The sequence below is a fragment of the Triticum aestivum genome, chromosome 5B (assembly GCF_018294505.1).
Source record: "Triticum aestivum cultivar Chinese Spring chromosome 5B, IWGSC CS RefSeq v2.1, whole genome shotgun sequence".
In the NCBI taxonomy this organism is placed as follows: Eukaryota; Viridiplantae; Streptophyta; class Magnoliopsida; order Poales; family Poaceae; genus Triticum; species Triticum aestivum.
The window spans coordinates 447,727,676-447,743,912 of NC_057807.1; the positions used below are offsets into that span (position 1 = coordinate 447,727,676).

General features: G+C 47.7%; 1 protein-coding gene and 1 long non-coding RNA gene across 2 annotated transcripts; both read right to left on the reverse strand.

The window, feature by feature from the left end:
• Nucleotides 1–2,867: 2,867 nt before the first annotated feature.
• Nucleotides 2,868–4,092, reverse strand: LOC123116386 (uncharacterized). The gene is made up of 4 exons (XR_006457050.1): nt 4,008–4,092; nt 3,827–3,904; nt 3,029–3,282; nt 2,868–2,943 (listed from the first exon to the last, which is right to left on the reverse strand). It is a non-coding gene; the product is annotated as an uncharacterized lncRNA (long non-coding RNA).
• Nucleotides 4,093–6,747: 2,655 nt separating this feature from the next.
• Nucleotides 6,748–13,968, reverse strand: LOC123112374 (uncharacterized). Its single transcript, XM_044533344.1, has 2 exons — nt 13,383–13,968; nt 6,748–7,113 (listed from the first exon to the last, which is right to left on the reverse strand). Exons 1-2 carry the CDS (start codon nt 13,695–13,697, stop codon nt 7,093–7,095), a joined length of 336 nt encoding a protein of 111 aa, XP_044389279.1. The 5' UTR covers nt 13,698–13,968; the 3' UTR covers nt 6,748–7,092.
• Between the last annotated feature and the right edge of the window lie 2,269 nt (nt 13,969–16,237).

The following is a 16,237-nucleotide window of genomic DNA, read 5'->3' on the forward strand; positions in this document are numbered from 1 at the left end:
AGTCACTAATAGCGGAGAACAAATGAAGTGATTATTGTAGGGTACGAAACCACCTCAAAGTTATTCTTTCTGATCGATCTATTGGGCTATTCCTATAAGTGTCACAAACAGCCCTAGAGTTCGTACTAAAATAACACCTTAAGACACAAATCAACCAAAACCCTAATGTCACCTAGATACTCCAATGTCACCACAAGTATCCATGGGTTTGATTATATGATATGCATCACACCATCTCAGATTCATCTATTCAAACCAACACAAAGAACTTCAAAGAGTGCCCCAAAGTTTCTACCGGAGATTCAAGACGAAAACGTGTGCCAACACCTATGCATAAGTTCACAAGGTCACAGAACCCAAAAGTTGATCACCAAAACATACATCAAGTAGATCATGTGAATATCCCATTATCACCACCGGTAAGCACATGCAGGACATACATCAAGTGTTCTCAAATCCTTAAAGACTCAATCCGATAAGATAACTTCAAAGGGAAAACTCAATCCATTAGAAGAAGGTAGAGGGGGAGAAACATCATAAGATCCAACTATAATAGCAAAGCTTGCTGTACATAAAGATCGTGCCAAATCAAGAACACGAGATTGAGAGAGAGAGAGAGAGAGAGAGAGAGAGAGAGAGATTAAACACATAGCTACTGGTACATACCCTCAGCCCCGAGGGTAAACTACACCCTCGTCGTCATGGAGACCACCGGGATGATGAAGATGTCCACCGGTGATGGATTCCCCCTCCGGCAAGGTGCCGAAACAGGGTCCCGATTTGTTTTTCGTGGGTACAGAGGCTTGCTGAGGCGGAACTCCCGATCTAGGTATATTTCTGGAGGTTTCTGTATTTATAGGATTTTTTGGCGCCGAGAACAATTCAAGGGGGTCCACGAGTCAACGACAAGGACGGAGGACACGCCCATGGGGGTTGGGCGTGCCCTCCAACCTTGTGGTTGGCTTGGGACTCTTCGGGCCCAACTCTTTTGCTTCGAGGGCTTCTTCTGATCCGTAAAACATCTCCGTAAATTTTTAGCTCATTTGGACTCTGTTTGATATCCCTTTTCTGCAAAACTCAAAAACAAGGAAAAAACAGAAACTGGCACTGGCTCTAGGTTAATAGGTTAGTCCCAAAAATCATATAAAATAGCATATAGATGCATATAAAACATCCAAGATTGATAATATAATAGCATGGAACAATAAAAAATTATAGATGAGACGTATCAATCATCCCTAAGCTTAATTCCTGCTCGCCTCGAGTAGGTAAATGATAAAAACAGATTTTTTTGATGTGAAATGCTATCAAGTGCACAAGTTTGATCAATGATGATTTCAATCACTTTTTCTAGCATCATTATATATCATAATAGTAGCTCATCTCATAAAGCTTCTCATGATCAAGTAGCAAGCTATTCACATGTTAAAGCATAGACCATAAACTTTCTTGAGAACTAACAAACTATGTTCTTAGTCATCAAACAATTGCAATTCATCTTATTTTCAGGAAGGGTCTATGTAAGAGCTTTGATTTAGCAAATCCCACATACTCAACTATCATATAGTCTTCCATGATTGCTACCACTCAAAGCATATTTTTAGAGCAAATAGCATCCATTGAACACAGAGAAAGATAGGGGCTTAATGTTTCGCCACCAAACTTATTTATCATATAGATAATTGTCAATAATAATAATTCATGATCAAATATATTTGAATGGCCATATATGCATAGATATTTCCCCATCACATGATGCTTGCCAACTAAATAGTAGGTTGGAATGAGAAGGAATACTACTGACTCTTGCATAAAAGTAAAAGATAGGCCCTTCGCAGAGGGAAGCAAGGATTTGCAGAGGTGCCAGAGCTCGAAGCTCTTAAAACATAGATGAAAATAATTTTGAGAGGTATGCTTTCATTGTCAACATAACGACCAAGAATTTCCAATATCTTCCATACTAGATACATTATAGTCAGTTCCCAAATAGACAAGTAAAGATTTTACCCGCCCCCACTACAAGAAAATCTGCATGTAGAGATGTCAAATTCAATGGCTAGAGACGCGTTATTTCATCTCTAGGCAACTATAGAGTCGATTTGGTAAAGCATCCTTGGAGCGTCTTCTCACGGACCGTCTCAAAACCGGTAGACACGCTTGCTAAGCGTGTGTACATGACATGGGACGTTTTATTGAGACGTTCGAAGTCGTATCTATACATGTCGAGACGTTATGTTAGACACGCTCAAAGCACGTCTCCACGGGAGTAGAGGTTTCATCATGGACCCGATGCTTATACACGCTATGTAGAGACGTTATATTCGTTTCTAAATATACATAAGTTTTTCTGTAGCTATGAATTATTAAATAATATTTGGTTTATTTTGACTTTGTATTTCATCATTTGTAATTCGATTACTTTATGATGACACATATGCATGTGCGGTCTGATCAAATGTCATTATATGAAGACCTCGGTTCACATCACCAATTCCATTCGCACAATAAGCATCCTCACTACCAAATCCAGTGGACTAATTAGTAGGAACAAATACATGTATTAAAAGTGTGCGGAGTTCACAACTGAATCAAATCAGACATTCATATGAAAGATACAAATAAATAAGAAAATATCCTACAAACTAGAACCAAGTTTTCCTATGAAGCTAAAATCTATACATAATTCGTTATATTTGTTAATTTAAAGATTAATCCATCTGCAGCTGCTCCTGGATCCTGCAATGCAGTCCTCTAAAGCCTTAGCTTTCCTGAAAAGAAAAGAAACAAAGAAAAGTTTACATGAACATAAGCTTTTGGACTAGTGCACAATGAAATGTTCTTTGATGAATTGTAAGAGATGTACCATACCGGTGTTTTCTGGTTGTGTTGGAGTAGGGATGTTTTTGTAGTGTGGTTGGAGCGATTGGCTCGGGTATTTTTGACCTAAAAATTTACAAAGATTCTTCATAAATTATATACCTTAATGGACATTGGAGCATACCCGATGCTTGTATGGAAGTGAACTTACATGTGATCGAGGCCAAGCAATAACATAATCAATAGTAAACCTTACTGTCTGGATTGGATTCTTTTCATACAATCTAATAAGTCTCGCATTGTCAAGATTTGAAATGCTGTCATGAACAGAAACACCAACATATTGCTCTCCAAGCATGCTTCCTCAAACCACATATGTGATATGTTTATTCACTAAAGTTCCTTTGGCCACAACTTCACTTGTGTTTGTCGGATTCTTCGAAAACAATTACTTCAACCTTTTCCCTATTATTTCAAGAAAAATCGCACTTATTTCAGTACGAATACGCATGAATGGACACACTAATCAGGGAATATAATTGACAGGTCTTTATCATGTATAACAAATGCACTAAATCATCAACCTTATTATGTACATATTGATTCTATCTGGTTCCTAGTTGTACCATATAAACTTCTAAAGTGAACTCTTTTCTATGTCAGCTCCAGCATTTTACATAGTGGTCATCAGTGATATTATTACCATGACAAAGAGGCGAACTCATCTTATCATGTACTACAGATTTCCATGATTATCTCATTTTGTTGCATTAGGGTCACTTGCTACTGCTGTTGCTACTAGTTCATGAGTACCATTTATTCTTTTGTGAAACTAGTATTAGCAGTTCTTTGGAAATAAATAGTATTAGCACATGTATTACGAAAATCTTGGAAATAATTATTTCCATGATGATATCATGTTGCTTGTAAAAAAAATAGCAGCATGCAAAATACCCTACTTGTACAAAACAGGACACTACGTTTCTTCTGACCTGTGGTTTGAATATACCTGGCTAGTGAACTGCTCGTCTTGGTATGGTTGATTCTGCACCTTGATTAGCCCTATCAAACTTTTCAATGTGTGCCTCTACAGTTGAGGTTCCTTTCGGTTGTAAGTAAACTTGTACAAAATAAAGGCATTGTTTAATAACGAAGCAGAAACTTCTATACACGCAGACATTGTTTGATACCTTAGCAACGATGTGTTCATGTCGTAAAGACGATCTGGTGTAACCCTCTTTGGCTCTCGCACAATTGCTGGATGCAATTCCTGCAACTTATGATGAACAATTGTTTTTAAGTATGAGAAAAAACTAGCGCTAACTTAGTAGTGAAGAAACTATTTCATCACCTGCATAACATTCTGTGGAGCATCCACATTGTCAGGTGCTTCTACATGTGGTAGGTCACTGCCAACAACTCTTCTGCTGAACCTGAAACAAGAACACGATAATAATATATTAATACCCACACTTTTATCTTCGGAGAAAGAGATGTTGATATACCAACTTCATCACTTCCCACGGCTACAATTTTATTTCTCCATTTCTGTCCAGAGAATTTTTGCTTCATGAACAAATGCATGGTACTCAGCTCATTTGTAGCCTTCTACATTATACTTGATATTATATCCTGGCCAAAACAATGATAAAATCATAAATTAATTGGAAGATAATGAAGGGAAAGTGTGTATAAAGCATATGTCAAGGTCATGCATTGCACTGCATTATCTATATAATCAACTAAACCATGTGAGATGGAATAGGAAAATAACTGTAAGTGGCAGAAAACTTCATACATACAGCTTGAGTCATGTTCTTACTAGCATGCAAGGAATGTAGAGCGACCACATAGAATGTCTCCATTTCTCCAACATTAGCTATACTACGCAATAAAAAACAAAAAAAATGCCCTTTTGTTTTCTTAGCTAATAGTACTAACAATCAGGGATTATCGTCTCTTTGTAGGTTCAAGCCAAATGGCTTATTTATATGTTCCACAACAAATTCAGTTTCCTTAATGACCAGTTAAGGGTCTTTGGCTATTATAAATACCCATCAGTTTTTCAGAGTATGATCTAGGTGTTTGAAAACACAATTATACAGAGAAGGGTCTAGATATGGTAAAAGGATAAGGTGCGTACAGTAAAGGAATTTTGGGATTATTACAGACTGCTACGCTTTGAGGCAAGGCCGGACACAAAGAGCTCCACAGGCCACAGCTACGTGTTTTTTTATTTTCGAGGAATGAGTGCTACGCGAGGCTGCTGTAGTGCTGCGTGCTTGCTCTGTATCTCCGTTGTTGCTCTATATCGGGTCTGCTGCATGCTATGCGAGACTAGGCTTCGTAGAATATATTTTTCCCTCTAATCCTGGGCGGGCCATGGCTAATTTGGCCTTGCCGTAGCTCCGCCAGTGATTACAATATATATATCAGGGTTATGGGTACTGAGGTTGTATGATTGAATTTGTTGTATAGTGAAACAAATGGTTCGCCAGAGTGGTCGGCATGTCTGCGTGCACCTGTTGCTTGAACTATGTTTAGGGTTTACTGCCATCTATTTCAGTTGTGAGAGGATCATAGGAACAAAACGTGTTGGGTGAAAATATGGATGTACAAATTGCATATTTTGCTGTACAAGTTAACTAAAACCATGATATCTCTGCAATGTGTGTGGCTCTTGGCTATAGACTAGCTTTTCATCTGACTGCAACTTGTTGACCATTTAATTCAGTAGTTTCTTGTGCAGAAAAAATGCCATCTGACTGTCACTGTCAAATTACTAGTCATGGATGATTACCGTTTAGCGTTGTCACTGCCAATCCACCTTTGATCCCTTCTGTAACCAAAAAGACTGGTGAATGGGAAGATTATACAGGGATTGGAAACTGAAACCCCATGGGGAATAGAGTCGCAGGAGGGGTTAATCTAAAACCGTAGGTGTTGATTCGGGGAATCAAACCCCAAGAACAGAACATGCCCTAAATGAAGGAGGCAACTTTCACTGATTTAATGCTAAAATTATAGAGGAGATGGGATTCAAAGAATCACCTGCTTGACGGGGCGGAAGTCTGAAGATATTGGACCGTGCCGAGAGCTGCCCGAGGACGGTTTAGCGACGCAACGCGCGGCGGAGCTTCTGCCCGAGGATGACCTCGGCATGGATGCAACTTGGTGACGGTGACAATGACGTCCGTGAGGAGCGTGGCTTGTTGACGGCGAGGAAGTCAGACGCCGACGGGGCTCCAACTGGCAAGATCATTGGCGGAGGAGAAAAGGAAGTCACCAGCGGAGGCCGGAGCTCGCGGCGGAGGTTAGCACTTGGGTGAGGCTGCATCCACGCCGTATGTGGGAATGGGCGGCGCACGGGATGGGCAGGTGCCGACGTAGATTGGAACCGATCCGGAGGTGGGGAGATGGCGGCGTGGGGTGGGGAAAAGATGCGGAAGGATTACATGGAGCGAAAATTATCCAGCAGAAACGCGGGAAGCCCTAGGCGGTAAACGAAAAAAATAGGAACCCCAAATTTGATAAAGCGAAAAATAGTTTGCATGCACAATTTTTTAGTATTTTTACAATAATTAAAATCAAGGACGATGCTACAGAGCGCCCGCGCGCTGTGCGGGCTGATCTAGCGGCCTTAAGTTAAGGAAAGTTTCCCCGTATTGGTCCCACCCACGTGCTAAAAAAAGGCAGGTACACCTCCTCTGTCGTTGCCACGTCACGCCAAATAAAACAACCCTTTTCACGTGATCTCGCTTCTGCCCCGCCACCAGGGAAACCCTACGCCCAGCAGCGTCCCCCGTGCAACATCTTCTTCCGACGCCGCACGCCATGGCTTAGTGGTTGGAGAGCTCCCCTCCCACAACGGAAAACACAGCAGGGGAAGGAGAAAAAATCGAGCAAAAATCTGGGGAAAAACTGCAATTATGTCTACAAAAACTTGCTGATCAGGCAATAATTTGGAGAAATTGTGGGCAATGAAATTGCCAAAGCTGGGCAAAAAAACTCCCAGGGAAGACGACAACAAAGGTAATCAAGGCAAAACATACCATTAAATCTGCCAACATCCTTGGTTGTTCTAGAACTAGTGTATTTCCCTTTATGTACCTACCCCTTGATCTACTGCTTGCAAAATTTGCCCCTGTACTGAATTGTTGTTGCAGAACCTGACATGAATCTTGTCCCCCTGTTCTTGCCTCCCCCCTACACCTGCAGAACTGAAAATATTGTTGGCATGAAGGAAAACTACTGCCTCTTGAAAACACATCATGTTTATTGGCTTGCACGTTGCTTCTGCAAAACAAACAGGAAACATAGTTTTGTGTGTTAATAATCTGTGCATGGTAAGAACTGCTTCAAGAAAAAGCTAGGAAAAAGCTATTGTACTAACGCAGTTGCTTAAAAAAAGCTAGTTACTTTAGACTAAATTGCTTACAAAAACACAAAATAAAAACTCCAGGAAAGAAGCCTGAAACTATTAGTAGAAAAAAAATCATGAATCCATATGAATACTGCTCACTGAGTTTGGGTGTGTTCTGGTGATTTTTGAAAAATAATGCCCCTGTTCATTGAGTTTTTTTCTTCTCAAAACGTGTTTTCATTTACATTATGTCGCTTCCGAAATAATTCCTACCCTACTTTTTGTTTTCTAAAATGTGCAGATGTCCAGCCTTGACCACAATGAGCTCCCCCATGACTTTGATGACTGTGATGGTGGTCCCATGTAATGCACACAAGCTCGACCTGAGAAGGTCCCTATTTCTATCGAGGGGGTAGGCGAGCCGCCGGATTGGTGTTCTGCTCCTGTCGAAGATGTTGTCGGTGTGGGGTTTCATGTTGCAGCGGCAGCTGCTACTGGTGCGTCTGATGCGACTGCAACTGTTGAAACTATCCTGCCAGCACCTGCCATGTTCAGCCCGGCTGGAACAGATAGTGGGCCAGGTCGAGTCAACCTGTCACCGAGGGGGCGGGGAGGTGAGTGTGTCCTCGCGTTAGGCGATTCGGTTGGGAGTTTTCGGTGGTTTCAGACGACTTGATTAGTCGGGTGAGGCTACCTAGGGGTCATCGAAGTGGGGGCGGCGAGTGCATCCTTTGTGTTAGGCAATTCAGTTGGGGGTGTTCGATGGTTTTGGGCGACTTGGTTCGTCAGGTGAGGCGACCTAGGGGTCACCGAGGGGACGGGGAGGCGAGAGCGTCCTCGTGTTTGGCGATTCGGTTGGGGTTGTTTGGTGGTTTTGGGCGACTTGGTTTGTCAGGTGAGGCAACCTAGGGGTCGCCGAGGGGGCGGGAAGGCGAGGGCGTCCTTCATGTTAGGCGATTCAGTTGGGGGTGTTCAGTGGTTTTGGGCGACTTGGTTTGTCGGGTGAGGCGACCTAGGGGTCACCGAAGTGGGGGGCGGCGAGTGCATCCTTCTTGTTAGGCAATTCATTTGGGGGTGTTCCGTGGTTTTGGGCGACTTGGTTCGTCGGGTAAGGCGACCTAGGGGTCATCGAGGGGGCGGGGAGGCGAGTGCGTCCTCGTGTTAGGTGATTCGGTTGGGGTTGTTCGCTGGTTTTGGGCGACTTGATTCGTCCGGTGAGGCGACCTAGGGGTCACCGAGGTGGGGGGAGGCGAGTGTGTCCTTCGTGTTACGCGATTCGGTTAGGGGTGTTCCGTGGTTTTGGGCGACTTGGTTCGTCGGGTAAGGCGACCTAGGGGTCATCGAGGGGGCGGGGAGGCGAGTGCGTCCTCGTGTTAGGCGATTCGGTTGGGGTTGTTCGGTGGTTTTGGGCGACTTGGTTCGTCCGGTGAGGCGACCTAGGGGTCATCGAGGTGGGGGGAGGCGAGTGTGTCCTTCGTTTTAGGCGATTCGGTTGGGGGTGTTCCGTGGTTTTGGGCGACTTGGTTCGTCGGGTAAGGCGACATAGGGGTCACCGAGGGGGCAGGGAGGCGAGTGCATCGTCGTGTTAGGTGATTCGGTTGGGAGTGTCGGGTGGTTTTGGGCGACTTGGTTCGTCGGGTGAGGCAGCCTAGGGGTCATCGAGGTGGGTGGAGGCGAGTGCGTCCATCATGTTAGGCAATTCTGTTGGGGTGTTCGGTGGTTTTGGGTGACTTGGTTCGCCGGGTGAGGCGACCTAGGGGTCACCGAGGGGGCGGGGAGGCGAGAGCGTCCTCGTGTTAGGCGATTAGGTGGTTTTGGGCGACTTGGTTTGTCAGGTGAGGCGACCTAGGAGTCGCCGAGGGGGCGGGAAGGCGAGCGCGTCCTTCGTGTTAGGCGATTCAGTTGGGGGTGTTCAGTGGTTTTGGGCGACTTGGTTTGTCGGGTGAGGCGACCTAGGGGTCACCGAAGTGGGGGGCGGCGAGTGCATCCTTCTTGTTAGGCAATTCATTTGGGGGTGTTCCGTGGTTTTGGGCGACTTGGTTCGTCGGGTAAGACGACCTAGGGGTCATCGAGGGGGCGGGGAGGCGAGTGCGTCCTTGTGTTAGGTGATTCGGTCGGGGTTGTTCGGTGGTTTTAGGCGACTTGATTCGTCCGGTGAGGCGACCTAGGGGTCACCGAGGTGGGGGGAGGCGAGTGTGTCCTTCATGTTAGGCGATTCGGTTGGGGGTGTTCCGTGGTTTTGGGCGACTTGGTTCGTCGGGTAAGGCGACCTAGGGGTCAGCGAGGGGGCGGGGAGGCGGGTGCGTCCTCGTGTTAGGCGATTCGGTTGGGATTGTTCGGTGGTTTTAGGCGACTTGGTTCGTCCGGTGAGGAGACATAGGGGTCACCGAGGTGGGGGGGAGGCGAGTGTGTCCTTCGTTTTAGGCGATTCGGTTGGAGGTGTTCCGTGGTTTTGGGCGACTTGGTTCGTCGGGTAAGGCGACATAGGGGTCACCGAGGGGGCAGGGAGGCGAGTGCATCCTCGTGTTAGGTGATTCGGTTGGGAGTGTCGGGTGGTTTGGGGCGACTTGGTTCGTCGGGTGAGGCAGCCTAGGGGTCATCGAGGTGGGCGGAGGCGAGTGCGTCCATCATGTTAGGCAATTCTGTTGGGGTGTTCGGTGGTTTTGGGCGACTTGGTTCGCCGGGTGAGGCGACCTAGGGGTCACCGAGGGGGCGGGGAGGCGAGAGCATCCTCGTGTTAGGCGATTCGGTGGTTTTGGGCGACTTGGTTTGTCAGGTGAGGCGACCTAGGGGTCGCCAAGGGGGCGGGAAGGCGAGCGCGTCCTTCGTGTTAGGCGATTCAGTTGGGGTTGTTCAGTGGTTTTGGGCGACTTGGTTCGTCGAGTGAGGCGACCTTGGGGTCACCGAGGGAGCGGGGAGGCGAGAGCGTCCTCGTGTTAGGCGATTCGGTTGGGGCTGTTCGGTGGTTTTGGGCGACTTGGTTCGTCGGGTGAGGCGACCTAGGGGTCACTGAGGGGGCGGGGAGGCGAGTGCGTCCTCGTGTTAGGCGATTCGGTTGGGGATGTTCGGTGGTTTGGGGCAGCTTGGTTCGTCGGGTGAGGCGACCTAGGGGTCACCGAGGTGGGGGAGGCGAGTGCGTCCTTCGTGTTAGGCGATTCAGTTGGGGGTGGTCGGTGGTTTTGGGGGACTTCGTTCGTCCGGTGAGGCGACCTAGGGGTCACCGAGGTGGGGGGAGGCAAGTGTGTCCTTCGTGTTAGGCGATTCAGTTGGGGGTGTTCCGTGGTTTTGGGTGACTTGGTTCGTCGGGTAAGGCGGCCTAGAGGTCATCGAGGGGGCGGGGAGGCGAGTGCGTCCTCGCGTTAGGCGATTTGGTTGGCGGTGTTCAGTGGTTTTGGGCGACTTGGTTCATCGGGTGAGGCGACCTAGGGGTCATCGAGATGGGGGGAGGCGAGGGTGTCCTTCATGTTAGGCGATTCAGTTGGGGGTGGACGGTGGTTTTGGGCGACTTGGTTCGTCAGATGAGGCGACCTAGGGGTCAGCAAGGTAGGGGGAGGCTAGTGTGTCCTTCGTGTTAGGCGATTCGGTTGGGGGTGTTCCGTGGTTTTGGGCGACTTGGTTCGTCGGGTAAGGCGACCTAGGGGTCATCGAGAGGGGGCGGGGAGGCGAGTGTGTCCTCGTGTTAGGCGATTTGGTTGGCGGTGTTCGGTGGTTTTGGGGGGCTTGGTTCGTCGGGTGAGGTGACCTAGGGGTCACCGACGTGGGGGGAGGCGAGGGTGTCCTTCATGTTAGGCGATTCGGTTGCGGGTGGACGGTGGTTTTGGGCGACTTGGTTCATCGGATGAGGCGACCTAGGGGTCAGCGAGGTAGGGGGAGGCGAGTGTGTCCTTTGTGTTAGGCGATTCGGTTGGGGGTGTTCGGTGGTTTTGGGCGACTTGGTTCCTCGAGTGAGGCGACCTAGGGGTCGCCAAGGTCGGCGGGAGGCGAGTGTGCACTCGTGTTAGGCAATTCAGTTGGTGGTGTTCGGTGTCTAGGCAGTATATTTTGGGCATCCTTGATTGTTGTGGGCTACTTTATCTACTATCCACTATAAGAAAAGGGGGTGTGTGAGCACATGGAATAATCCTAAAAAGTCCATCGTTGGTAGAAAAAAAGTATATGTGTATAAAAAATATCAGAATAAGATGTATGGGGGGTGGGGGTTGTGTTGGGGGCTTTGCCTGTTATCTTGCTTTGGGCTTGCCTGTTATCTTCCTAAGTCGTGGCAATGTTGCGGGAACACGTAGGAGACAGGAAAAAGGAGCAAAAAAGTGTGTCGACTGTACCTCGCCATTCTGTTGATCTGGGTAGTCATCCATCATAAAAACTACCACTCGAGGGTTACTGAAAAAGATGCCCTCCCCCGTAGTTTTTCACTTTTGGTTTTTGCCTGCATTTGAAATGAAATATGATTTAGAAAACAGGTGTGGAAAAACCCCTTTGCCGACTACTCGAAGCAGCAAACCTTGCCGACGTTAAAGCATCGTGAATTCAGAATTCACTACTTCTCATCATTGTCGGTTTCATCGGAAAAAAGCATCATGTATGTATACAAATTAAGCACAGCAAAAGAAAATACGTGTGTTTTGCTAGTTATCAGTCCTATCCGTTATTGAGCATCAACATCGACTACACACATGATGCATGTTACTACCGTCAAAGGCATACAAAACATCGTACAATTTAAAAGAGACAACCAATTGACATAATATTTCTGACATATGCATCAGTCGAGATCTAAAAAAGGGTAAAAGATGCAGCCTCTCAATCGTTGCTTAGGCACAAACGAGAAAAAATATATTCCAGACCTATAAATCACTATCATCAAGCTCCTCATCTTTTACTACTTGCTAGTGCATGAACTATATAACAGATTTCTCAGTATGGGTGAATGTCAGAAAAATAGGTAGCTTAAAAAGAGGCTAAGATAAAGAATCTGTGCATTTATCCACTTAACATGCTTGTGCAGACACCTGTGAATTCATCACGCTAAGCTAGAAAATGCAGAATGAAGCTGGTAAAATGTGGAATGCAGACTCAAGGTGAAATGCAGATAGAATTCACCTAGTCAAAGCTCCTGACATTGTATCGAGAATGCATTCTAACCGGATGGAAAAGTGGCTGCGGTTAATTGATACATCCAGTTCATCGAACACGTACAAAAAGTAACCAAAAATTGCCTACTTGTGTATAAATATCGGAGGAGAGAAACAAAAGAGCATGTCTGAAATTTTCTACAAAGATGAACATAGACGACTTGGAAATCAAAACAACGACAGTGGCGTATCAGCCACCCCAAGCACACTAGGATTAACATGGAGCACGCTCCTTTGTCTTCTTGCTCGCTGCTGCCACTGATCGAGGGGAACTGGTCTCGGAGAAAAGCCGAGTTCAGCAAATTCAGAGTGCCGATGAAGCAGCGCCCAGATTTCAGAAGAAAAAGGGAAGCCCCAAAGCTGGAGCACTCTTCCATGTGCAGCTACTATGCATGTAATCTCATCACTGAAGCTATGTCCATCAGGTGCCAAAAAAGCACCCACTAACCTGAAGCTCTTTGCTAGTTGTGCCTGCTGGAGGACTCGGCCAACCAAAAATTGCCTGCTTACCTTCTATATTATTTCCCTAAAACCAAAAATACAGGAACGCCTATTCCATAAACTGATTATTGCCTACCTACCCTCTATCTGATAACCTACAAAAACCCACATCATTCCAAACTGCTTATTGGCCTACTCTTCTATCTGATTTGCCTGCGAAAAACACACAGTATTGCCTATTCTCTATTTCTGATTTGCCTGCAACAAACACACCACTTATTTGCATACTTATCTGTGATTTGCCTGCGAAAACACATAGTATTGCCTATCCTCTATTTCTGATTTGCCTGCAAAAAACACAACGCTTATTTGCATACTTATCTGTGTTTAGTTGCCTACAGAAAAAACATCCTCAAAACTGTTATGCCTACGTACTGGAAGAGGAAAACAAAGCATGCCGCATCCCAAATGGCATGAAAAAAAGCTCTGGAGCACATCCCCCTACCCCTACCCCGACCCTATCTCTCCATTTGATTCGCTCGTGCGGTCGTTGATGACGATGAGGGCGTCGGCGACGAAACCCCAGCAACCACGAGATGTGGGACGAGGGGAACATAGGTTAAACAGACCTTGGGGCGTTGAATCAGCAGGATATCGCGTCTCCGGGGCATCCGTCGCTTCGCGCAGAGCTTCGTCGCTTCCTTCTTCTCCTTCACCGTCGATGCTTCCTTCTCCTCCTTCTCTGGCACGCGCGTGCCGCCCTCACCCGTCGGATGCTGGGCGGAATCCTTCGCTGGGGGTCTCCTTTCTCCGTCAATTGACTCGTCGCCGGCTAGCTCGCCGCGAAGCCCTAGGGATTTCGTGGGGGATTTGGGGTATCGCTCGTCACCGGCGCAGTGGGGAGTGGAGTGGGGGATGGGAACGGGAGGATGGAGGAAAACCATCTGGTCGCCCCTGGTTGGTCGACCAACCCACGTGGCTGTGCGGGCGCGTGAGATGGACGGCTGTGGTGCGGCCGTTCCAGCGCGGTTGATAGCGCGCGCGCACCACACAGCGATTAGGTAAAATCAATGGTAGAGTTCAAGGGAGGGAGATTCATTCATTGGTGTGGCTCTTCCTTTCTGTACTTGTGCCTGTACGTTTACGTGCGTGAAGGCAGGAGATGAAGGGCTATGGGCTAGTACTTACGAACGGGGACTAGGTAACTTTTACAAACACCCCCCCCCCGGGGGGGCTCCCGCGATCGTGAAGGCGATCCGGCGGCGGCGGCGAGAGAGCACGTGTGATGGCGGCGACGGAGCCGGCGGCAAAGCCGGGAGGAGGGGTCGATCCCCCTAGAGTGGACCTCATCGGGGGCCTCTTCAGCGCGAGAGATTGGGAGGAGATTCGAGCAAGATCGAAGCGGATACTACACGGGGCGGCGGATCGAAGAAGCTGCCTGGAGATTTCGAGGAGAAGAGTGTCCGAGATTTTTGGTAATTCGAAAGGTGAGACCCCCTTTATTCCTTCAGGGGGAGGATTGATCCGATCTTCTGGACCGCTTGTTGGTCCGGTTTCTGCGGATTTGGCTGATTCCGAAAATTGCGTTGGCTGTAATGGGGATTTGGAAACTGCGGTTGATATTTTGGAAGGGCACTCAAGTGTGGTAGGATTCAGCGAGAGGTTTCAGCGTGGTGTAGCCATGCCTTGGTTCAATTCTTTGGAAAGTGAGGACTTTCTTATATTGGGGGGAAATAGAGTAATCTCCGCTCGGGATTCTAAGGCAGTATTTGTAGAAATAAACGGGTTTTCATCCTGTCCAGATTACAATAGGAGTCATCAGCGGGAGCTGATTGATGCCCCGATTGTTGTTCTTGCCGTTGGTGATCCTTTTGAGGAAAAGGGAGCTATTTTTGCTGTAGTTATTAGGAAACTGATCATTTATGGTGTATTACTCATGATTATTAGCATCAACTCCGTTTTTGATACGGGGTGGAGGGGGTTCCTGGCATGCTATATTTGTGGTACAGAGAGAGGTCAGTCCACGCCATTGCTCTTGCCAGTGCAGGTTCATCTGTTTTCTGTTCTTTTTACCACTTGCCGTGATCGAGGGGAGAATGTCATGGCGGGTCAGGGAGGGAGTGTGAGCGATGTTTTGGGGAAAACACCTGCGAGTGGAGAGGGGCCGAGGGTGATGACGGCTGCCACGGCAGCTGAATCCTCTCTCCACCAGCTGGGGATGAAGGTGGCCACTGCCCCTTCCATGACCCCTGAGAGTAAGGGGAAGTCGATGCCGAGACGCCCCCGTGGCGATGGCTCGGCTCTGATTATCGACATGGAGGCCGCGCGGAAGGCTATCGGTGGATCACGGGTGGTGGGGAGGCTTGTTTCGCCCTTCCAAGTGAACCCGCAGGTCATCGTCGATGAGCTTCGGGCTTGTTCAGCATGGAGGCTGCACGGAACAGTCACTGTTCAAGATGTGGCCAGCGAGGACGGGAGGTTCATCCTGAACTTTTCCGCCGAGGAGGACCGGCGGTTCATTTTGAAGGCCCAGCCATGGCACCATAAGCGTGATGGAGTCATCTTCGCCGAGTTCGACGGCAAGGGAAACCCAGCAGAGGTTGACCTTGGCGTAATGCCAATATGGGTGCAGGTTCGTGATCTAGATTTTGAACTCAAAATTGAGCGCATGGGCTGGACTTTAGGAGAACAAATTGGGGATGTGATTGCTGTTTCCCATAGAGATCACTTAATTGTAGAGAAATATCTGCGTATAAGGGTGGAAATTCCTCTGCATGAACCTCTTAAGACAAGAGTAGAATTCACTCCTTTGGGTAGTTCTGAGAGTGTAAAGTATGATGTTAGATATGAGAAACTTCCTTTGTACTGTGAGTGTTGTGGGATTGTAGGACATACCTCAGAGCGCTACTGTAGTATACCTAAGGATAAAAGGGTTGTTTCTTTTCCAAAGAATCTTAGTGTAGAGGCATATTGGAAGGGAACAGGGGCAAGTAAAAGAACACTTTTGTTCACCGGCTCCAACAGCAACAGCTACTCTAGAGCTGCGGAAAAGAGTGTGGTCAAGGTGACCAAAGCCGTGGCTAACCTCACGGTCACGGATATGCTCACTACGAAGACAACGACGCCTACTGCTGCGGAAATTGGTGGGCCAACCCAGGAGGGCGTCACGCTCGGCCAGGAGGGCCGGGTTTATGGGGCTCCAACGCCGCTCCACCCAGGCGCTAGTTCTGGTCAGGAGGACCAGCAAACTCTTCTGAGGCCCTCTGCTCTCTCTGGCCAGGCGGGCCAGGGAAAGGAGGTGGGGGGCGGCTCTTCCATTGGTGCTAAGCACGGCCAGGAGGGCCATGTGCTTGAGCGCCGAGTGGTGACGTTTACTCCATCACCGGCTCTAGTGCATGCTAACGGCAGCATGTTCGACGCGGCAATCCGAGGGAACCAGGGGCTCATCCTGCCGGTTGTTGCTTCTAATGTTGCTGCCGTTGGC